The sequence below is a fragment of the Protopterus annectens genome, chromosome 12.part0, assembly GCF_019279795.1.
Source record: "Protopterus annectens isolate FY-2018-M chromosome 12.part0, PAN1.0, whole genome shotgun sequence".
NCBI lineage: Eukaryota > Metazoa > Chordata > Ceratodontiformes > Protopteridae > Protopterus > Protopterus annectens.
Genome location: NC_056746.1, coordinates 931,954,571 through 931,980,265, shown reverse-complemented (window position 1 = coordinate 931,980,265; position 25,695 = coordinate 931,954,571). Strand labels below are relative to the sequence as shown.

Sequence of the window (25,695 nt, the reverse complement as noted above, 5' to 3'; positions counted from 1 at the left end):
AAGGATAATCACTCTTTCGGGAGGGATCATCAAGGACATGCTGACCAATGTCTAAGTCCGCTCCTATAAAGACTGCACGCTGCGATGGCAATAAAGCAGACTTTTCTGAATTTATCATAATACCCAGCTGTAAGCATAGATCTATGGTAGCTTCCCTTGCCCGAATAAGCTGATGCCTAGTGGCGGTGGAAAGGAGCCAGTCGTCCAAGTAAGGAAACACCCGGATTCCTGAACGTCTCAAGTGAGCCATGACCACTGCCACACATTTGGTGAACACTCTGGGGGCTGTTGCGAGACTAAAGGGCAGGGCCTGAAACTGGAAGTGACTGGCTCTCAGCCGGAAGTACAGATGATCCCTGGATGGCCTGGCCAGGTTGATATAGTAGTACGCATCCTGGAGATATATACAGCACATCCAATTGTCCTTCCCTAAAAACGGGAGAATGGACTGAAGCGTGACCATCTTAGAACTTCGCCTTTACCACATATTTGTTGAGTCTGCTGAGGTCCAGAATTGGTCTCTAGTCCCCTGTCTTCTTGGATACCAAAACGAACCTTGAGTAAGTTCCGGATCCTTGCTGGTTTGCTGAGACTGGCTGGATGACTCTTTTACAATAGTTTCTGGACCTCTACGGATGCCACATCCCGTGTACTGGGTGGAACGTCCGGGATTCCTTTTGTTGATCTGGGCTGTGAGAGAAGGGGAATGGAATATCTTCTGGATATAACGTTTTGTTCTCATCGGTCTTCTGAGATATTTTGCCAGCTGCCTAGGTACAAAGACAAATGTCCCCCGACTGCCTCCAGAGCAGGACAGTCTGGTCTCCTTTCAGGAGCGCTGATAGGGTTTCCCAAGGAACTGATTCCTGTCACCCTGGTTCTGTGGACTCCCTCTGCTGCATGGGCATCGTCTTCCACCACTGCCTCCCCCTCTGCCCCTGGAGGAGGCTTCACCTTATGACTTTGGAAATTACCGTCTTGCTTACATCTAGTGAGGGTCTCTAACTTTTGGTCCAAATAAGGAGAAACCATCAAAGGGGGCATTCACAAACGACGACTTAAAAAGGTTCTGCAAAAGAACATAAGCATATCCAGGAATGTCTTCGTAAAGCAATTCCTGTACCCGCAGCCCTACTCGTTCCTTCAGCTGCATAAGACATGAGGCTCATGGAAGAGTTTACGATGGAGTTGAGGGAAGCAAGCTGATAAGTCACCTTGTCCGCCACAGAGTCGGCTACTGAACGCTGGAGTGCATCTCCAAGCTCCTTGAGGAGATCTCTCTAAAGTCTTGTGAGGTGGGTTAGGTAGTTCAATGACCAAAAGGCAAAGGTCGTAGAACTGAACATGTGCTTCCCGTATCTGTCCATTATCCTAGACTCTCTATTAGGAGGATGGACAGACCTAGAAGTCTCGAACATCTCTTTTTTAGTGGCTGCCGCCACAACCACCACCACGGCATCAACAGGTATGGGTTTAGATAAGAAGGACTTATCTTGGGGTGCTGAAATGTACTTGTTGGGCCTTCTAGGAACAGGCTCCATAGAATCTGGTGACTCCCACGCCCTTCAAGACAAAAGATCCATCAACTCATCGAAGGGTGGAGACACCCAAGAGGTGGAGGGTCGGGACCCGAAAGCCTTCAGGGAGCACCGATTCATCCTTGGTAGGGTTTAGGGGCTGCCAGTCTCCCCTCTGCTTAAGGATCTCAAGGAGATCCCCGAAGGAAATATCCTCAGAGGGGGACCCTTCCAATTCCTCCACATCGGTGTCAAACGTGATGGATTCCTGAGGAGAATCTAGATGTCTCCTCTTACATAATCTATTCCAAAGAACCTCCTCAGTGGGAATCTCTGGGGAGGTCTCAGAAGAGCAGGGGGCATCCTAAGGCTCTGGGTCCCTACGCTTACAGTGAACCTGTGGTAGCGGAGAAGAAGCAGGCGCCTTTCCAGAGGAGGTGGCTATATCATAGGTTGTGGAAGTCCGGGGGACAAAGCCCTCCTCATGGCATCGAAGACCCCATGGCTCCGATGCAAGGAAGCACCCAGGTTCGAAGACTCCGCCTGCACCAGAACCACCGGCTCCAAGCCCGAGGTAGGAGCTGAACACATCCGTGCCGAAGCCCTAAGAAGAAGTCGGAACTAGCGTATCGGTTAGACTTCCCCTCCCCCTGGAACCAGAATGTGTCGGCTCCCAGATTCCGCCGCCGCAGAGGATATCAGGGTGGTCGGTACAGACAGGTCAGAAGTGAGTGTTGGTACCGACTGTTACACCAATGACTGAATGGCCTCCTCCGGCTCCGAAGTCTCAATTTGAGTCGGAGGAGGAGCAACAACAACAGGAGTGGACTTGGTCTGTTCTGAAGCTGTTAAGAGTCAAAACCGACAGAATTTTAGCAAGCACCGGATCCTGTAAAAGTCTCTGCACCACTCAGTCCACGTCCGAATAGGAAAGTCTGGATGCCCGAGAGGAGACCACCGGAGCCGGTGACCCCAGAATCGGGGACCTCAAAGTAGGAGATACCGGTTCCAAGACTGGGGACCGGCTCCTACCAGCAACCTGAACGGTCGGTTCCGATGACACTGGAGCCGAGACTGTAGCCTTTTTAGAAGTTTTCGGAAATGAAGAGCCCTTCAGAGCCGAACTAGATGAAGAGGGTTTTGGCTGACCTGGAGCATAATCCAAGTCTGATTGGATAGCAGACTTATTTAAACCCTGCACCACTAGCTTACGTTTCCTTTCAGCTAACATACTAGTGCTGAACCCATGATAAATGGAACAAGCCTCCTGTAAATGTACTTCACCCAAGCAGTACACACATGTAGAATGGCCATCTGTAATAGACATTTTCTGACTACATTTAGGGCATCTCTTGAACGCTGATTTCACCTTTTCAGATATTGTAAGACAGCCAAGTACAACAACAATTAGTCTAAAGAAAACTGAACCTAATCAGCTAAAAGTATACAAAGGCAGCTGTTATGAAACTCCTAATACTGTAATAGAAAAAAGCCTAACAGGCTAAGGAAAACAAAGAACAGCAAAAAATGGCCAAAAGCCTAACCGGCTAACAAACAGAAAACTGCAAAAGCCTAACACGGCTTGGGATAGAGCAATAAAGCCAAACTGCTAACTTTGAATAAACAGGGTCAAGCCCAAAACTAGAGAGAAAGAGAGCTGTCAAAACAAGGATATAAATCCGAAAAGTTGATAACAAGTACAAAGCACAATACTATTAAGACTTAATAACCAATAAAAGTGGAATTATTAGGAAATTTTTAAAGAAAATTGTAAACTTCTCTCTCCAACGGCCAAGAGCTGTAGAGAACGCACGATCAGTTGCGGCGGCAAACTAGATCTGGAGAATGAAGTGGTGCATTGTGGAATAGGGCTTTGGCCTCGAGCGGTTTGAGACCTCCAGTTTTGCAAATTGACTGACTTGGAGCCAATCATCCATCAGTAAGAATGAAGGCGAGATTGAACAACTTCACATCTAGTATTTCAGTAACATCAAATCTAGTATTTCAGTAACATTATCTATCCAATACCACATTTTTCAAACGAGTCACAAAATCCACTAATATAAATAAAATGCCAATTAACCCTGCCTAAAAAAGTATTGAAGTGAAACCGCAAAATGCAGTATCTGCATAGTTGAGAACAGTACGTAAACATCTGCAAGCTGTGGGCCTCAGAGTAAGGTCATCCTTATAAGATTATTGCCTCATTTGCTGTCACTCCAAATGCACTACAGGTCTTCAAACTTTTATGTCAGATATCTAGAGACCTGTAGTTACAGCTTTTTAATATTCTCTACACTGTTACTATGTACATCGGGTACAAAACAAATTTGATTAACAGAATGTGGTCACATAAAGTAGATTATTTCTAAACTTAACCAAAAGAAAGGTACACTGAACAGTCATTTATAAAATCAGGCTGAAAGTTAGTGAGGAGGAATAAGGTCTTGTGCTATTAAGCTGTTTCCATTACCGCAGAATTTGATTCCGTCAGCCTCTATTTGTCAACAGTGTGACTGAGCACATAACTTAACCAATGTTCTGTGGCAGCTGAGATATTGGGCTAGGCTCCTTGATGGTCCCCTGGAGTGTATGCCTAGCACCTATAAACATATTTATAGAAAGAAAATGAAAACTAGCATGAATCTGAAAAAGGTATGTTTACTAAATGCCTAACACTGCAGAATGATCTGCATAAACAGGGGTATATAGCTTTCTTTCTGGTTCATTTCATAGTATTTATTTAGCATGAGAAGTCAAGTTCTCTAACTTGAATGATCACAAAAGTGCCCCAAAGTTAAACTATTACTATACTAGATGTTATACTCCTGTTGAAGGTTGACTACTGGTAAGAAAGTTAATAAAAGGAACAGTTTCTGATCATACACAACAGGACTATCGCAATTAGTAAACACACTTATTTGGTTGCCAGGATTCCATGCAGGACTTAAAATTTAACTACAATTCATCATCACTGTCATCAACACTGTTTTGGTTTATCAGTATAAGCAAATAACTCAAGTAACCAATGTTAGTCTCTCCCTCTCCCCAAATAGTCCTTTAAAACTAGATTTTTAACACACAACATTAACAATTTTCTTACTAAGAATATATAATCTACGCTACTGTCCCATTTGGAAAGATTAGCTAGCACAACCCATTTACAGAGAAAAACAAATGCCAATACTGCCCTAATCGTCTTATTTTGTGCTGGGAAAAGTTGATCCTACAAAGTGGCTAATGGAGGGACAAAACAGAAAGATGAGAATAAGATAAAGACATGCTCCAAATCACCTCTGAACTAAAAGCCTTGCTTAGCTTAAAAAGAGTACAAGCAGAATAGAAGATTAACACTCGTGATGAAATTCAACATTACAACTGTCTACACCTAAGGAACTTAAATTGAATTTCCAGTAATGCAGAAAAATGCTCAAGGGGAAAAAAAAACGCTATGACAGACTTTTTTTTGGAAAACAATAAAGGACTGCTAATACTAGCATTTTACCTCCCATCTCCCTCAACAATCTAGCCTTCTCCCAGAGGACTGCAAGGACTTCTTTCCCTCAAAAACAAATAAATGAAACCCCATTAGTCTTAGCAACATTACAAACACTGACAATCCTGTAAACTGGATGCCAGCTTGTTATACATACATTCCACTTCAATCTCTAAAAAATCAGAACTATACCCAACATTTTTAAAAAAGATGCCCCCTAAGTTGCTAAAACATCTTTAAACTCTCTTACACCTCTAGCACTTCTTTTCTCAATATCCATATAATACATCTACCTAAACTACTCAATTCTTAGCCCCCAAAAAAGTTCCAATCACTAGAACATTTGAAACACTAACCAGTGAGCAAATCACTGATCATATCAACTACGGACTTCATACAGTTCCACAATGTGGACTTGGATCCAAATCTGGCACCCTAACAAAGTGCAATATTCGATCATATGATTGGGCTATTTAGTGAAGGGCTTTTTATCGACGTGGCACAGATCTCTGTCAATCACATACTACTACTTAATAAGTTTGAATCACAAATGTATTTTCTGGTTCTGGAGTGGTTTCCTAGTTTTACAGCTACCTTGGCAAAAGTTCATTTCAAATGGTCACTGGCAATTCCAATTTTGATAAAGCAGACCTTACTAGTGGATTTTTAGACAGATTTTTAAGAATAAGGGTGATGTGCAGAGCTGTAGTAACTACATGGGGATTAAATTGATCAGTCACAGCATGAAGTTATGGGAAAGAGTAGTGGAAGCTAGGTTAAGGGATGTGATTATTAGTGAACAGCAGTATGGTTTCATGCTGGGAAAGAGCACTACAGATACGATGTTTGCTCTGAGAGTGTTGATGGAGAAGTACAGAGAATGTCAGGACGGAGTTACATTGTGTTTTTGTAGACTTGGAGAAAGCATATGACAGGGTGCCTAGAGAGGAGTTGTGGTATTGTATGAGGAAGTCAGGAGTGTCAGAGAAGTTTGTAAGAGTAGTACAGGATATGTACAAGGGTAGTGCGACAGCGGTGAGGTCTGCGGTGGGAGTGACGGATGCGTTTAAGGTGGAGGTGGGGTTACATCAAGGATCAGCTCTGAGCCCTTTCTTATTTGCAATGGTGATGGACAGGTTGACAGACGAGATCAGACAGGAGTCCCTGTGGACTATGATGTTTGCAGATAACATTGTGATCTGTAGTGAGAGTAGGGAACAGGTGGAGACGACCCTGGGGAGATGGAGATATGCTCTAGAGAGAAGAGGAATGAAGGTCAGCAGGACTAAGACAGAATATATGTGTGTGAATGACAGGGAGGATAGAGGAATGGTGAGGATGCAAGGAGTAGAGGTGGCGAAGGTGGATGAGTTTAAACACTTGGGGTCAATAGTTCAGAGTAACGGTGAGTGTGGAAGAGAGGTGAAGAAGAGAGTACAGGCAGGACGGAGTGGGTGGAGAAGAGTGTCAGGAGTGAATTGTGGCAGACGAGTACCTGTAAGAGTGAAAGGGAAGGTCTACAAGAGGGTAGTGAGACCAGCTATGTTATATGGGTTGGAGACCGTGGCATTGACAAAAAGGCAGGAGTTTCAGCTGGATGTGGCAGAGTTAAAGATGTTAAGATTTACACTGGGTGTGACGAGGGTGGACAGGATTAGGAATAAGTATATTAGAGGGTCAGCCCAGGTTGCAAGGTTCAGAGACAAAGCCAGAGAGGCAAGATTATGTTGGTTTGGACATGTGCTGAGGAGGGGTGCCGAGTATATTGGGAAAAAGATGCTAATGGTGAAGCTACCAGGTAACAGGAAAAGAGGAAGACCCAAGATAAGGTTTATGGATGTGGTGAGAGAGGACATGCAGGTGGTTAGTGTGACAGAGCAAGATGTAGAGGCCAGAAAGAAATGGAAACAGGTGATCCGCTGTGGCGACCCCCGACGGGAACATCCAAAAGAAGATGATGAGACCTTACTAGTGGAGTTCCACAGGCATTAGTTTTGGAGCCTGTTTTTTTTCTCCATCTTTCTGAGCAACCTCCTCAGACACAAAAATATACACGGATGAGATTCCACCGGATAACTCGGGCAAATCACCTACCAATTTAAAACCCAAATTACAAACTAATTTTAAGTCCTTACAGAACTGGATAGTACAAAATATCCAAGCATTTCTAATGACTTGCATCCAAGCCCTATAGTTGCCTTATAAACAATCATCACTGCTGACAGAATTGACTAACCACCTAGAAAATGAAGACAATTGCTAGTGCTGTCATATCTCACACAGAGAATTAAGAGTCACCAATTCACTTGCAAAACATTTTAGGAATGTGGCAAAAATTATTGCCTGGAGAAAACCCAAATGAAGAAAGGAAGAACATATGCCCCCCAGCTGAGAACCACACACAGAACCTCTTGCTGTGAGATAACAATGCTACTCATTGCAAATGTATGCCACCCGCTACAAAATAATATTAACCAATAATAGAAAACAAACCTGCTATCCTAATTTTTGCAAACACCAAAACATTATAAAATACCATTCACGTTTCCCACTCTGGCCCACTTGGACAGTTAACCAAAATACTTCAGACTCCTCATGGACCCATCATTGCCCTTTAAGCCTTACACAGACACCACAACTAAATCACTGCAATAACTAAAAATTATACCGAATAATCAAAGCTACTGTCACCAGAGACAGGAATAGTTCTAGCCAAAAATGTATCTACACCACCATTAGAATATACCCTGCCCATCATCTCAATGGAGTCTTCAAATACCACATCACTTCACACAATTGTGAATAAAATATGATTCTTCATCTTTTCAGAACCAAGACCTACTTTCAGAACCAAGACCAACCACCACCTATTTCTACAAAAGACAGGCCGGTTCACTTTTTTACAAAATAAATAACCGTACTTCTCACATTTTTAATATTTAAATTAATCAGCATATTATGTCCTCTATTGTTCTCAAGGTTATGAACAACAACATCTTTCTTTAGTCTATTAAAGGTTAAGGGCGGCCACGGCTGTGCAGCAGTTAGAGTTGCCACCTCACAGCAAGAGGTTCTTTGGTTCGATCCTCGGCTGGGGTGCCTTCTGTGTGGAGTCTGCATGCCCTCCCTGTGGTCGTGTGGGTTTCATCCGGGTGCTCCGGTTTCCTCCCACATCCCAAAGAAATGCTGTAGGTGGATTGGACACTCTAAATTGGCCCTAGGTGAGTGTGTGTGCGCCTTCTGTGGAAGGGTGGGCAATGGGCTGGCAACTCGACACCGCAAAACTCCACTATCAGTCATGAGCGGACAGGTGATCCACTGTGGTGACCCCTAACCGGGAAAAAGCAGAAAGAAGTCATCTATTAAAGGTTAAGCTTTTACCCCGAAAACACCAACCTGCAAATATACTACTAGTGAAAAATGACTAGTAACCAGCCTACTGGAACATTCTTCATGGGGGAGGAAAGAAAGCAGCAAATAATGCAAACCAATCATTGAATCAATTTATTCCCACAATAATAAATAAATAATAAAAATAAAAAATGAAAATGCTTCAGGAAAAATAATTTTTGCCCTTTTCCCCAAAAAATAAATGCATACAAATGCTTCAAGAATATTGGGTAATTCAAAATTTTTTTTCCAGCTTCATTTCATATGCATTATGGAGTTCTTACTTCAGAAAAGCAATGTTATGCAAATAAATGTGTGCATACGACATGCATTCTATTTTATTCCACATGTCCAGTAACAAGATGAATTTTATATTATGTATTTAGAAGCCATACAAACTATCTCTGTATAATCACACTTGTACTGCTCATTGTGGGGTCCATACTATGTATGAAAAGGGCCCTATGGACAGTTCACCTAAAACAAAGCTAATAAAAATTATACAAAAAGGAAAGCAAGTACAGTTACATGAAAGCTTACTCCTCAGAAAGCTTTACAGTTACACTCTCTCTGCCCTTTATAATCTGTGCATGCCACAAAAGGACAAAATGATATCCCATGAGAAATACATATCTTCCAAAGTACTGCCCTGGCAAGCAAACTATACAAAGCAACAACTAAAAGCTCATAACAATGCCCAGATAAAACAGAAAAAAAAAACACGACCAGACAGACACAACACAATACAAGCTACAAAAAACAGCAGAATAATCATAGAATACCAACACAGCAAAAGTTAGTTTAGAAATCTACAAGAACCTGTTTAGACAAATGCAATTTTGTAATAGCATGAAGCAAATAAGTACCAAAAAGATCTTCCCAAAGGAAGATCCCTAACATTTCAGCAGCCTTAGCAACATTAATGCTCTGAAAGATGCCAGTGTACCCCTGCCTTGTATACCCTTACAGTCCATCTTTTCGGGGGATGCTACAACTAGGTGACAAACTACTGCACATTTATAACCTGGCCCTCACTATTAAAATAATTCCACCAAATTTCAAACACACTCATACTGCCATATCCAAACATACTAAACCCCAAAACTGTTAGACAATCTCCAATGTCTTTGGAACGTACGAGAATACTGGAGTGCCTGGAGAAAACCCAAGTAAAAATAGGAAGGACATGGAGATTCTACACAGAAGGCACTCCAGCTGAAAATCAAACTGAAGAAACTCTTGTACGACCATTTGATAGGCAAGTACAACATCTTTAGGCCAAAACAGAACATTACTGCTCTCTGCTTGCTTACAAGTATAAAGTAACCAGGAAAAAAGTTAATCAGCAGCTGCATTACTTCTAGACCTGAAATGATCCTTTGAAAATTTAAAAATAAATGGTGCAGGAGTCTAAAAAAACACGTACTATGACTCATCAGTTACCTAACCAAAAGGTCCTTCATAGTAAAAAGCTAACAATTCTTTTTCCAGGCAAAGCACAAAGACCACTAGCATGCAGTGTGTTAGGTCATTTATAAAAGCTGAAAACAACATGCCTACCTGCCAAACTCTCACACCTCCACTGTACATTACATGTAACAAGAGCCCATGAAAATTACTTCACCCTAAATAAAATGTTACAGACTTCAACAGCTTAAAAATGAATCATCCAAAACAGACTAGCAATTAGATCCCCAAAATTCACAGTAATGGGGTGTGTGGTACACACTAAAAAATTGCCAGTGCCAAAGGTGCACATCCACCCAACACTGTAGAACAGTGACATTTAGGTGTTTTTCTAGATTAAATACACTTCTTCACCAAACATGCTGAAGAACAAACAAGTAAAGTCTTAGACCAATTGAAAATCCATCAATCCATGCCACCCACACACTTTTTTGCACATGGGGTCAGAGTGCCACATCAGCAGTGACAATCATCTTGAGCTATTGTTCACACCACCAGGTTGCTAACCTTGCCACTGTTGTTCTTCCATACCCATACACACCTATAGCCCATTTAGAGTATCAAATCACCTATTTTATGCCTTTGGAATGTATGAGAAAACCGGAGTGCCTGGAGAAAACCATGTAAAAACAGGGAGGACATGGAGATTCCACACAAGAGGCACTCCCACTGAAAATCAAACCAGAGAAACTCTTGCGGTGATGTGAGAATGCTACCCGCTGCACCTCTGCGCCACCATATCTCCCATAAAAAAAGTGTTAACCATCAGACCAGAAAACCAGTAAAATAATCCATGTTCTTTCAAGACTTGAATGTGCCCTACCCCTAATCACAGTGCAACACCTCTTTGACAGACAGCAGAAACCACAGTTCTGAGATTTACTCACTTGCACACCACTGCACCCTGTACAGAAAGTGAAGTAGTTACCTGTACAGACCACTACCATATTTCTACTCTGTTCTACAACTGAACTCCTGAATGACCAATATTGCCCCCCCCCCCCCCAAACGCTATTCTATAGCAAACCTTTCGGTTCAGTTAAGCTCTCAAAATGAATGGAACTTTGTAAACATTTTGCCATTGAGAAAGCTTTCTATAAGCTAGCCCCAAACATCTGAAAAGCCCTTCCACAAGAACTTCGAACAAATGAAAGCCTTGCAACATTTTGTAAAGAACTAAATAAACACCTAACAGACAAACATATAAACATGTTTTAGTTTCACATTTCCAGCTGCTGGCAACCCCATTACAAAAATAACTTTGCCATAAATGAAGAGCTCTATACCACTGTCACTTAAAAATGTTACACACAGAATACTATGCAAATTATAAATTATACGTTTAGTACATATACAGCATCTACACCTAACACAATGTTTAGTTTGGATCCACTACTAACATTAGCTTATATGCTTAGATACAACACATTAACAGTATGATAACTTGCCATTTACTAATCCTGTCTGAAGGATTCTCACTTACATTGCTTAGTACTATTACAGCAGATCTGTACTTGCATATCACCTAAATGAAAGGATTCTTATAAAAGTTTTAAATTTTTAATTTGCATCTACTACATACAATGTTTGCTAAGGTCAACGTTTGCATTCTCTGCTCAGATGAACTACTTGCATATTATTTTGCCCCATGGCTAAGTCTTGACTAAAAGCAGTCCATTGGTACAGACTAGCTCACTTACTCTCTTAAAAAAGGAAGAAATAAAACAGGTCCCAAAGGGTACTTAACAGAACCATTTAGTACTATGCTAAATAAAGTTTAACAGCTGGAATCCAGCATCATTCATCTAGCTTCAGCAAAACATCTAATAAAAATTAGCTTAAATTGTATAATCCATTTAATTTATATACAAAGAACCAAACTGATAAACCCTAGTAGCCAAGACCGTCTGTATTCACAACACTGTGCTCCACTGAGACCGAGCGAGGCTGAAGTAGTGGATTACTTACTGCAGAGAGGTTACTCCAAGTCTGCAACTGCACTGGACTTATGCACCATGAAGAGAATGTGTGAACAAATGGACAACAGCTCAAGTGTAATATAAGCATAGAATAGCACATTCCAATATGGACATTTTAGCAACTAGTTTCCTGCCCATTCTCGACGGGGAGACAAAGTCGTGTTCTTCACGAAATGGCAGCATATGGTGCAGAGTTACATACTAAAGTGGACGATAATGGAAACACTGGACCTACTAATTGCATATCCAGAAGAGCTGGATTTAGTGAACTCCAGAAGGGCACACTATCTAGCAAGGTACATAGAGCACCTTTTCAGGTCAGTCAAGCGACACACACACTGGAATAGAAATGTAAAACAAAGCCAAACAATCCCTGTATTCAACATTTTGAGGAAAGAGCGGACATAAAAAATGCTTAACATTCAGCAATGAAGTCACTCTGACATTCACATGTCACTTAATGTACCGGCTTCTGTTTGCCTTCCATTTAACTATTGCTGTTTCGTCTTTATCTGGCCAATGCTTATCAGACACCCTGCCCAACAATTACCTGGGAACTAGCTGTAATGTGGGTGCTGCATGTCGAACCCATGTTGGTACAAGTCCACAACACCCAACTGACCGACGAGCCACAGAGTTCAAGAACACAGACCCAAGGACGGCTGTAGCCATGTTTCTGATCACCTAAAGCAACACGTGAGTCATACGTAAAACAAGATGCGACACTTCTGTAGTGGGCAAATAAAGCTGTAAGGGTTGCAGCTTTTGATTACAGTGAAAAGTATACGTTGTTTAGTTTGCACAGTTATTAGGTGCTATCCGCATAAAATACGTTAAAACTAGTTGTAAGTCTATTCGTTATAATGAGTTTTCATAGTCGGTAGGGTGAGAGGTATGCTAAATAGCCTGTAGTCCATGATTCTGTTATGGTTGAAACTCTGATGCTTTTACCTAGGCAGTAGGGTGAGAGATATTACTTCATTTCCAAAGTTCTTTACACTGGACAGGATCTCCCCTATTCCTCCACCTGTGACTCATATTTTCAACTAGCTTTTCATTTTTTTCCATCACCTCCTTACCAGTGAATATTGTATTATACTTAACTAAGCATAATTTAATTTCAGGGAGAGTCCATAGGCAATATTTATACTAAGGACAATTTAAGTGCATAAAGGAAAAGTATACTGCTGTTTTATCAGCTAACTCTGAAAACAGAAGCAGCTCTACCTCGTTAAATTGTGTATATTAAATAGCAGGTGAAACTGAAGTGTATTAACCTATCCCCGAGTTCGCGCAAGAATGGGCGTGCCCGCCGTGATTGACATGCCGGAGGGCGGGGATTAACAACGGCAATGTGCCGTGATTGACACGCAATGTAAATGTAACTGTAAGTCCGTGTCATGTAGTAGAAACATTAGAATTAAAAACAGAGCATTTAATAAGCACAATAATGACATGAATGACCTTTCCATTTCCTGCTATAAAAACCTCATTTTCACAGTTTTTATGTTCGTATTCCGCTCAGCAAGTGCCTTCCAGGTGTTCTTCAGAGTCTGCAGTAGCAGAGAGACAAAAGAGTGACTTTGGAGTGATTATCACTTTTCTGCTTTTCTTGCTGTCTTAACTAATTCCGCCTGAAACGCCAGTATTTTTTTTTTTTTTTAGTGAATCTGTGATTTAAAAAGTTTGTTATTGTATAGAACTCCGCACAGCTCCTCGTGGTGTCCTGCAGAGTGATACAGGCAACAGAGAGACCCAAGAGAGACTTTTCCAGATTTAAGTATTTTTTCTCTGTTTTTTTTGCTCTGACTGCCTTTTCCCACCTAAAAAGTGAATTTCTAACTGATCTGTGCGTTACAAAGTTTAAATTGCATTTGTCTTCTGCTTTTTACAGTTTTTGAACTTGTTTTATATCAATTTAAGTTGTTTTTGTATTGTATAACTGTTGTAGGCTACACACTAAAGTACGCTAGCCTGTTAATAGCATTTACAGTGTTTTCTGTGTGTTTTTCTGCTGTTTCCTGAAAAAAAAAAATATTCTCTTTTCCCGCCTTTGCTGAACTAGATTAGTCCAGATTTCAGGTTTTGCTGAATTCTGGACGGTGGTATAGTTTCCTGTGTTGCCCATATCCTTATTTGAATAGGAGGAAGCTTCTCTATTCACCAGTGAGAGTGGGGAGCTTTGAGCAGCCTATCTGTCCCTGGAGTAGTGGTCTCAGCCCTGAAACTAGTAGCTTATTGGCTGCTCTGGGTCAATTCCTATCTCTTTCAGTTTCCCTGCTGTAGAACCCGCATTTGTGTGGTTTTGCACGATTTTGCGCATAGCGCAGCATCGGGCAATGCCGCTTAAAGGGGTTTAAACTATTCCCGGCTCCACAAAGTCTGCTCTTCACTTTTTCCCTTAGAACTGTTCTAAATCTCAAAGTAAGCACTTTATTTTCATTCTAAAGCCCTGCAGTTGCTCGTATAAGTAATCTTATAAGTAAGCACTAATAAACTAAAGCACTGCACCCTCTTATACTCTCTTTAAGTACTTGGCTCCCTATTGGTCCTTTTTGATCAGTCAAAAAGTAGTTCCTTATACTATTCTGGCATGTCCAAAAGTCAGTTTCGGGTTTACTCTCCAGTCCAGCTGGTGAATCTGGGAATCTTGAGGCAATGTTACAACTGCCTTATGTACACAGACCACCCTCTCCTCCTCCCAACAAGCTCAAATATATGTGAGAGATGTAACTATATAGCCAAACTGGAGGCTGAGCTCTCTCAACCCAATACTGGTGCAGTCAGTCAGGAGGAGAAGGTAACCACACACACCACAAATCCAGCCTCACATAGACCTATCGTAACAGAAAACCAAACATAAACACACAAAAACATACTCGGAAGCTCTAAATAAAAATCCACCCAAGCAACAGAGACCTCCAAAGCAGACATCCAAGCAACCGCTACCCCACAACAATACCCACGTATCACATAGTTCACAAAGTCAGTGTGCCACACAGTCACAGCCCTTAAGGCTAAACAACACACCTAATACACTTGTAATAGGTGACTCTATTGTCAGACACACTGACGTCCCACTCACCAGGCTGAACAAGGGGAAGGTCACTGTAAGCTGCCTGTCGGGTGCCAGGATCCGCCAAATAACACAAGCACTCAGGTCACTCCAAAGCAAGTACAAATATGACTCCATCATTGTCCATGCTGGTGTGAATGACCTGAGACGTACCTCCCTGGACTACATTTATTTATTTATTTATTTATTTTACATTTGAAAAGAGACATAGAGGAGCTCTCTGATCATGTAGCCCAGGCCGGTATGACCCTGACCTTGAGTAGCATCTTACCCTTACCAAGAATGATGCCACAGTATAAAGACAAAATGATCAATTTTAACAATTGGCTAAAGTATTGGTGTCATTCAAAGGGGATCCAGTGTCTGTCAGCCTGGGATGACATGCTCGACAAGCCACGTTGCTTCGCTAGGGACGGCTTGCACCGGTCACTCCTGGGCTTTCGAATACTGGCTAAGGCTCTTGCCACCCCCATAGTGCCTTTTTTAGGCAAGGCTCAAAAGACAAACCCACCTCCATAGACAACACAAAGAAAAAGAAACTAAGGGTAATGCTGCTCAACGCCAGAAGTCTAAACCTCAAGATGCACCCACTCAAGGCTCTCCTCAGTATGGAGAATATCGATATCTGTGCAGTAACAGAAACCTGGTTCAAGGCTCCCGAGAGCACCCCAGCCCTACCAGGTTATACCTAATACCATGCTTTTCGGCCCCAAAACTCAGACCGAACTACAAAAGGAGGGGGAGTATCCATATTCATCAAAGATACCCACACCTCCAGGTTAGTGGCACTGCATGAAGTATTGGAGACCATCCATGTGCAACTAACAGTGGGCAAAACTGCCTTTCAGTTTGTAGCCTGCTACAGACCACCCTCCCAAACTCAGGAACCCCACTCGGCTTTCCTGAGAACACTGGAGAATATGAAGGTCTCTCCAGACACCATTATATTGGGTGACTTCAACTACCCAAACATAGACTGGGAGCACTACTCAAGCCCCAACACCCTCGCCCAACGGTTCCTAGAATTTATAAACTCAAATGCTATGGAACAACTGGTCACCACTCCCACAAGAGGGGAAAACATATTGGACCTGATCATCACCAACATGGGGACTCTATGTTCCATACCAGAGGTATACCCCTCATAGGTAAGATCTGACCATAAATTAATCTCACTGGACATCCATACCCCGTCCCCACCCCCAGCCAAGGAAACCACGGTGAAGAACTTCTCAAAAGCAAACTTCACACTTCTCAAAACCGAGGTGGAATCCTTCAAAGCCCCCGGGCTAGTGGAAAATATGGCCCAAACCGCAGAATCCTTTACATACGCTTTCTATGGACACCAACAGGAATGCATGGATCGGGCTATCCCAAATAAAACCAAGACTCATTCCTCCAAAGGCAGGAGACCTGTCTGGTGGACCCCAGCCATAAATAATCTATACAACAGAAGGAGGAAGCTACTACATGATAGAGCAAAATCCCAAAAAGGGAAGGCATCTCTGATCAGTACTAGCAAGAAACTACAATCCCTCATAAAATCATCTAAGGCCAGCTTCGAAAGAAAAATTGCACAAGATGCTAAAGATAATCACAAGGCCTTCTTTAGTTATGTCAGGAACCTGGGTGGCAACTCCCAGATATGCTCTGAGTTAGTTCAAAATGACAAAAAATAGACTGAACCCACAGACATTGCCAACATCCTGGCAGACAGGTTCAGTGCAAACTTCTTCCCCTCTTTCCCCCCAAAAGAGCAAATGTCTATCCCAATAGAGTGTAGCCTCCCTGACATCACAGATGAACAGGTGAGAGCTGCCCTCTCCAAAGCAAAAAACACAGCATCAATGGGACCGGACAGTGTCCCGGGCTGCGTCCTACATGAGCTCCAAGAAGAACTGAACCCTCACATAAAGTCATTGTTCAATCTCAGCCTTACTACAGGATATGTACCCAAGGAATGGCGTACAGCAACAGTGGTCCTACTCCACAAAGGTGGTGCCACAATGGACCCCAGAAACTATCGCCCTATAAGCCTGACTAGCCTGGTCTGCAAAGCTATGGAGCGTATCATCATGAAACTCATAAACAAAGACATTGGGAACCTCCAAACACTGGATCCTACCCAATTCGGCTTTGTTAAGGGCAGATATTGCCTCTTGAACCTGGTCGACTTCTTTGAAACAGTCACCAAGGCCATAGATGAAGGGAAGGTAGTCCACACAGCCTACCTGGACCTTGCAAAAGCCTTCGACACAATACCCCACTCGGGCATCATAAATAAGCTCACCAGCTTAAATATCAACCCCTATGTCACAAGATGGATTGCAAACTGGCTCAGGGATAGAACCCACATGGTCAGAATTGCAGGTGCCATGTCAGACTCTAAACCAGTTACAAGTGGCGTCCCACAAGGCTCAGTCCTGGGACCTCTCTTGTTCGGTATTTATTTCTCTGAGGTACAAGCTAACATGGGAGGACTATGGCTGACCAAGTTCGCAGATGACTGCAAACTGGGTGCCATAATCGACTCGCCGACTGACACAAGCATCCTCCAAAAGGATCTCACAGAGACTGATAACTGGTGCCAGAGCCATGGCCTAAAGCTAAATGCCAAAAAGTGTATAGTCATCCCCTTTGGGAAAAACAAAGTGCCCACAAATTACCACATAGGTGGTAATCCATTAATCTGGAAGAAGTAATTAGGGATTTGGGGACCCAAGTAGATAGCAAGCTCTCCTTTGACAATCACGTTGCCAAAGTGGTTAGAAAGACCTGCTATATAGCCCACCTTATCACGAAAGGGTTCACATTTAGATCAAGAGAGGTCATTGTGCCCCTCTACTCATCACTCATCAGGCCCATAATTGAATACAGTGCCCCATTTGGGATGTACCTTACCCGACACCTGCAGCAACTGGAAAGACCCCAAAAGTACCTCACCAAGAGGATCAAGGGACTCAAACAGATGCCCTATGCAGTTAGGCTAAAGAAACTCCAGCTCTACTCAGTTGCTTACCGCCTACTCAGAGGAGATCTGTGCCTGACGTATAAAGCCATGTCCAACCCAGAATTAATGGACATGCTCCACCTCAGGAAATCCAAATCCCTTAGAGCTACACGCTCCAGGGACTTAAACCTCAGCACAGAAATAAATAGGACATGCTGGAGGGGCAGATTCATACCCCAGAGGCTCCCCTCACTCTGGAACAAAATCCCAATCCATGTTAGGCAGAGTCCCTCAATGACCCTCTTAAAGAGAAATCTTGACGAGTGGATGGGAGATTGTAGGTTTACCCCTGGGATCTCTTCTGTGTCCCTACTAGACAGAGGCACAGTAAACTAACCTCAAAAGGGCTATCTTCTGTGACCTACTATACAGAGGCACAGTCAACTAATCTAAAAGGGTGGCGAAAGCCAAACACACTCTGGCTAGGCTTACAAATGCCCTTTGGCAGATAGCCTAGTATCAACCTATGAACCTATAAATGTTCCACAAGCATCTTGACAACCAAATACTGTTATGAAAGAAAATAACACATTCAAAACTAAATTGAGATATTAATTGTGGTTGACACAGCTCTTAAAATATTAGAGTTGCTCCTCAAATTGTTACTAATTTCTTCATATATTACATCTTTGTAAAGGGGTTTAATTTTTTAATAACTGAACTAAACCTGAACAAATATCCATTGTCACTTATTAAAACACTCCACTATTTGAAAACATTATATTCATTATTCAGGGAGGAGGAAGTGCTCCCCTTTCTGCATCTTTGCTATGAATTTAAAACCCAGTGGAAGGTATAACACTGAACCTGGCATCTCTAAAATGTGGAACATTGACTCTTATTATGTGAAGTAAATGAGGGGGGAGAATATGGAGCCTTTAATAATAACTTCAATCAGGCAGCTCAAGGCACAGCTACAAAGGTGTTACTTCATTGGTAGTAAGATGTTTTGATGAATTATTATGATTTAATGTTTTTATTTGTTTAAAATTTCTTGATGAATGTCTGACAAGATACTTGCAATGTTGAACAGTTTGGAACATAAATTTTTTTAAAGATTGAAAACAAGGAACGTTACTTGTAATGAGGGTTACCCGAGTGGTATGCATATCTGTCAACTCTCCCTATTTAAAGGATGAATTGATTTTTGACTCAAAATTTTAGCTCTCTACATCTTAATCTATGCTAAAACTGGTGACATATGGAAAAAAGTGTCAATGTCTTGCGTTAATAGCACTAATATTTTAAAATGTGTTTGATTTTAAAATAAAGTAGTAGTGGTATAGCATGAAAAATATTTAAAACCGCTTTATTAATGGCGAAATATAGGTCTAAATTACCTTGTGTTTTGGTGGCTTCTTTCAATCAAACAGTGGGCGGTGCAGTCAAAATGGTCATAGGTGGGGTTTGGGTGGGGCTTGCTACTGCACATCTGGTGGGTTAATATACTTCAATTTCTCCAAATATCATAGCATTGGCTTTTAAACATGTTAGAAGAGGCCCCACAATGGAGTGAAACACGCCCACTTCCAACTCCTGCAAGACACGTTTCAAGTGCCTCGCAGTTTCAACGTTACTCTGTTTTTTTCATGCCACATTTCTTTAAGAACAGTGATTGAAAATAGGTCTGTATAAAGTTGTCCCATACTGATGACAGTGTTTGCTACAGTGTAATTCTGGTATATCCTCGTCAAAGATGAGGAATCGAAGCTTAATCATCTTACCACTCAGATCAGGGACAAAATAAATAAATACATCAGGGGCACTTACTGAATATTAGGAATGCTGGCTTTAAAGGAAGAGAGAAAACAGGAGGAGATGAATTCACTTGCATTTTCAAGGTTAAAGAAGTCTGACCCTTCAATGATTGCCATTATTTGTTAATTCACTTGCATTTTCAAGGTTACTGCGGTGGTGGTGCTGCGGTAGCATTGTCGCCTCATAGCAAGACGTTGTCCCGTTCGATTCTCAGCTAGAGCATCTTCTGTGTGGAGGCATACGTGAATGGGGCGTGCCTTCGTTGAAGGTTGTGCATCAGGGCTGGTAACCCGGTATGTAAAAATCCACTACCAATCCATTAGCGGACCGGAGTTCCGCTGTGGTGAGCCCTAATCGTGAAAAGCCGAAAAACACAAACAAATTTGCATTTTCAAGGTTAAAGAAGTCTGACCCTTTAATGATCATCATTATTTGTTTAGTACACTCCACCCGTTTTTCCAAACAATTACCAGTTTTAAAGGAGAAATAGAACACATTTCAGCCAAAATCAGAGAAATTTGAGAGGTTTGCCACAAATCTTACTATAGGCATCAATTGCACATGTTTCTGAGTAATACTCCACATTCCTACTATTGGCACACATTCCTACTAGTGCTTTTTGGTATTCAGACGTTATGCTAATTCGATTTTTGGCTGGCTGACGAAATATGCATATCCGCAGCTAGTGGGGTTTGGCTTTATTGGCCTGAAATTGTCCATTAAAATGATGAAATAAGTCATGGGCATTCAGAATTGCCAATTAGCTGAAACACCTGATGTTCATAAGGATCATTTGCATATATGTCAAAAAAGAGGACCAGCATACAAGGCGCCTTATAAATACTTTATTAAAAGTATTAGGTTCTTAGGAAACAGACCGATTTCAGCAATACAAAATCAAAGCCTTCTTCAGTGTTTGAAAAAACATACAAAAAAGAACCTATATATAAATGATTCATAGGGTCATGTGCTCAATTACATATGCTCATTAAGACCTGGCTTAAAGAGCCCACCAAGTTTAATAATCCATTTTTTCTCCATAGAGTTTAGTAAATCGTGCCACCCTAATTTATTCTGTCTGGGACTCAAAATTTTATCAATGATGGTGAAACTAAAACTTGCATTTTTATGAATAAGAGAATGTTTATACAAAGCATTGGTTTCTCTTTTGTGCTTGATATCACTAAGGTGTTCAGATATTCTAAGTTTCAACGGTCTGGATGTTTGACCAATGTAAAATGCAGAACATGTACACTTAGCCAAATAAATAACCCAATCTGAAGAGCAATTAGCAAAGAATTGTATATTAAATACATCTGGGGTATTCTGGCTAGTGAAACTAGTGGTTTTGAGAAGTTTGGTGCAGTAAATACAATGTCCACAAGGAAAACAACCAATTAAGGGATCACCTGATAATGTGGTTTGAATGATGTTAGAAGTTTTCACTTCAGAATGTTTGAAGTGATTAAAAAAAGCAGATAAATTTTTCCCTTTTCGAAAAGAAAATGAACATCTGTCCCCAAGAATATCATGAAGTCAGGTTCACATGTTAATATGTTCCAGTTATGTTGGACAATATTGATCAATGTATTGGTGTTACGACCATATGTGGTAATTAATCTTGGTGGTAAGGAATTAGATTTACGCCTAGTTGTATAGAGAAGCAAATCTGCACGTTCCATCTTGTCAACAGTGTGTTTGGTGTGTGATAACTGGCCCATTTTATAACCACGATCTTGAAATCTATGAAGTAGATCATCCCTGAAGTGTGTAGAAGTGTGCTGATCAGAACAAATGCAGTTGATACGCATAAACTGTGATTTGGGAATGTTTTTGCAAATGTGGGGAGGATGAAAGCTGGTTGCATGGAGCAGTGAATTATTTTCGGGGAATTTTCGATGAATCTCTGTAGTCAGCGTATGGTCAGATGCACGGCAAAGCAGAACATCTAAGAAGATAATTTTATCTTTGTCATAGCTGACAGAAAATTCGATTCCCCATTTATTTTCATTCAAATAAGATGTAAATTCCAAAAGATATTCACTGTCCGCTCTCCATACCAACCAGCAATCTTCCAAATATCTGTGCCAAATGTCCATTTCCTCAATGTAAATGTTATGAGAATTGTCATAAATGACCTGTTCTTCAAAATACGCCATGAATAAGTCAGCGTATATGGGGGCAAAAGAGGCCCCCATGGCTGTCCCCTTAGTTTGCAAATAACATTTATCTTTGTAAAAAAACACATTTTTGGTCAATACGTGTTCTGTCAGACACAACAGAAGAGCGTGGAAACCTGGCTTGTATAGTTCAGTCTTATTAAGCCAATATTCTAACGCATCCAATCCAGCCCAGTGCAGTATGTTTGTGTATAGCGACTTAACATCTAATGTGCAAAGTAGCCAATCTGATTCAAGCTGTGTGTCAGAAATAATCTGCAAAAATTCAGTCGTGTCTCTAATCCTTGAGCGGACATGTTGTAAAAGGGGCTTTAGATATTTTGTTAGAAACAAGGATAATGGTTCGGTCAATTAATTTCTACCGGAGACGATAGGTCTACCTGGTGGATTACGAAGGTCCTTGTGTATTTTAGGTAAAAAGTATATGTACTGTGGACAGGGATTAGAAATGGTGAGTTGGGACTGCGTGTTTTGGGTAATAATCCCTTCTTCAACAGCTGAAGTAAGAAACAAATCAATCTGTTGTTTAAATACTGATGTTGGGCCAATAGTTAGTTCAGAATAATATCATGCATTGGATAATTGGTTTAATGCTTCATGATCATATTGGGATGAGTCTTGAACAACTATTGAACCACCTTTGTCAGCACCAGTAATGACCAAATTATGATTGTTAGCTAATTTGGTAATATTCTCCATACAACTTTTGGATAAATTATTGGTTAAAGGTGGGACAGACCGAAACTGAAAATGCAGGTCTTTGATCATGGCTTGTTGAAACATGGAAACATGATGATTCATGGGTGGCATGAAGGAAGATCTGTGGTATTTGAATTCATCAGAGATCTTTGATGTTTCTTGTTCCTGAAAGAATAATTTGAGGTTAAGAATCCTACAAAAAGAAACAATATCTTGAACAAAACTTTCTTCTGGAACAAAAAAAACAGGAACAAATGATAGTCCTTTATTGAGAGTTTCTCAGTTTTAGAGGAGGAAAGAACATGTGATGAGATGTTGGTAATGTTTACATTGGTTACTTTGTCACAAACATCTCTAACAAAGTTTCCATGTTGTCCACTTCTTTTATGTTTTCTGCCCCCCCTCCTCCTATGTGTAAACCCTGAGTGGTGGTGGAATTTCTCCTTTTTAATGCTGGTGAACCTGTGGCACCCCCTGAATCAGTGTCTATGTGTAAACCCTGGGTGGTGGTGGAATTCCTCCTTTTTAATGCTGGTGAACCTGTGGCACCCCCTGAATCAGTGTCTAAACCCGAATATGAATACTCATCAGCTGATGTGTCAGTGGTGTGGTGTGTAGCTTTTTTAAGAATAGATTTTGTCCGTTTCCTTTTGGGATTGGTCCTATGTGAAGGAGTAAATCTTACATGTTTATTTTTGTTTTCAAAGTTAAAAGGATCACCTTTGGTGTAATCATCTAAATCCCTTTGGAACTTTTCCTTTCTTTCAACTGAGATTCCAATGTCATGAGTTCCTTACTAAGATTCTTAATACTGTTAGTATATATGGTCTGACCCTCAAAATGTTTAACCTTATCACTGAGGGAAGAAATCAATGTGATTTCCTGTTCAACGATTTTATTGTGAAAGTTACCCAATATTTCAACAAATTTAAGGGATGTCTCTTGTTGGACTTCACTCCATTGTTTCAACAGGAGATCATCAGGAGTATTAACCAATGGTTGGGTACGTATTCTTAACCCACGTGGAGTAATTCCTTTGAGTAAATATGCACGAAAAAGTTTGTAATGCCAAACATGGTTTTGCAAAGATCTCATGTGTTTGTTAAGATTTATGAAAATATTTTCACAACTGTCATTGGTATCTTTATTGCCAGGATCATCCAACATTTCACCAAGGGGGCCTATCCAAAAGACAGAAAGGTCATCCCTGTCAGAGGAAAGCCCAGTAAGCAAATGATGCAATTCCATATTGTACAATAAATATATAGCCAAATATCAAAAATAAAAGTGAAAAACTTTAAAGAAGGACCTTGGCCGGTTCAAAATTGGATCAATAAGCAATAAACCTATAATGTGTTGAAAAATATCCCAATTGAGTATAGAATATCACTGAAGAACACAGTCAACAATAGTTATGTCCCTTGCCGGTCCCATTTGAACCAATAAGCCCTAGGTCCAAGGCATCACTTAAACCAGATATCCAATGTAAAAGTTGGGTAAATATTGGTGCAATAAACAAAATAACAGGCACCAGAATGATAAAGTAGTTTGGCTTACGTAATCTTGGTAAATCCAATGGCAATAAGTAAATGGCCAACGTGAAAGGACCAAAAATGTGTGGAACCAAAAAAAAATGGTCAATTATCAAGTTGTATAATAATTGGTGCACATCATTGGTAATAAATTACAAATATATAATGATAGCAATACTTGAAATCAAATTAGATATAGAATCATTGAACAGTAAATCAGCCCCAATAGATTGGGTGTAAAGAGTCACAGCCAAAATGATATATATTACAGAAACACATATAATAGTACTTGAATATTAGCTAATATGTAACACCAAAGGTTCCCAATAGTTAAACCAAAGGGTTGGACCAATAATCATAAAGTGACCTGAATCTGATAGTAGTAAAAGTTCATAAGAAACAAAAGTGAGCCCTGGTGTGAAGTTTAGGTTAATATCAATTTCCTTAACATAAATGTGCCTATATGGTCAACTGGTGAAACATTCAATAAATCATAGTAAATGTAGTAATGGCTGTGAATAGCCTTAAGGTTTAGATCATATCCAAAAAATTGGAAACACACCTAATGTATGGGATATATTCAAATGTTTATAAAGATAACCCAGTTGGTGCCAATTACAGTCAATGACTGAATGTAATTATGATTAGACTGGACAGCAAATGAAAAAAATAAGTGCCTAATGGCCTGAATTAAGAAGGCATTACACAATGAGCCCACAAAGTACAAGTCTAGTAATGCAAACCAGTAACAATCTAAATAGCTGAATGGCTTAAACATAAACCATATTCTTTTGTGATGCAAAAATACTCAACAATATGAGAACTTATTATTTAAAGATATATATAAATTACCGTAATTGACAATGCTCAGAATGAAAATCATTTGACTAAAATAAAAATACCGCCCAATAGTACTAGAAAAACACAGCGTTGCAACAACAAAAGTACACTGTGATAGCAAGAAAATTTTTTTCTTTTGGGTATCATGGAAAATATCTGCCAATACTGAGGGGTATAAGATATGAACAATTTTTGTCAAGGAAATGATGATAATAAATTATATCAATAGTTGCAAAAAATTCTAGCCTATTAAACTAGAAGGTTCGGTTCATTCCCAAATGTCACGGCTCACCAAAATGGAAAACCAAATAGTTTTAATCTAAGGACATACATAGTAAGCAATAACTCTCGGTTAGCAAAACAAGGCAAGCGGGTTTCATAATGGGAATCCTATTAAATAATTATCCACATAAAGCGGCACAACTCACACATATTCACCATAGAACAGTACACATATTGATGTCCATTGATCAAAAATTAAAGCATATACCTAAAGTGCAAAGCCCTCTACAAAGTATAAACCAGTTGCAAGAAAACGGAAAAAATGAAGCATATGCGACTTGTTACCCAAATGTAGATGTTAAAAACACGCTGATGTTCCTAACAATTCCCAGAACATTACAAAACATATTATTATGAGAGAGCCCTGTTACAACAATGGCAAAGAAAATAAAAACTGAATATAATAATGATGAACCCAAATGCCAAAGCATAAAGGTTGAAAGTGATAGGACAAAGTCCGTCACTGAAC

General features: G+C 40.6%; 1 protein-coding gene across 1 annotated transcript in view; it reads right to left on the bottom strand.

Annotated features, from left to right (window-relative positions):
- NDUFS2 (NADH:ubiquinone oxidoreductase core subunit S2) overlaps positions 1-12,555 on the bottom strand; it is a 488,454-nt gene extending 475,899 nt beyond the window's left edge. The window contains exon 1 of the mRNA XM_044089959.1: positions 12,400-12,555. Coding sequence (XP_043945894.1) covers positions 12,400-12,521 — 122 coding nt within the window. The 5' untranslated portion in view covers positions 12,522-12,555. The remainder of the gene's footprint in view (positions 1-12,399) is intronic.
- Positions 12,556-25,695: the final 13,140 nt, after the last annotated feature.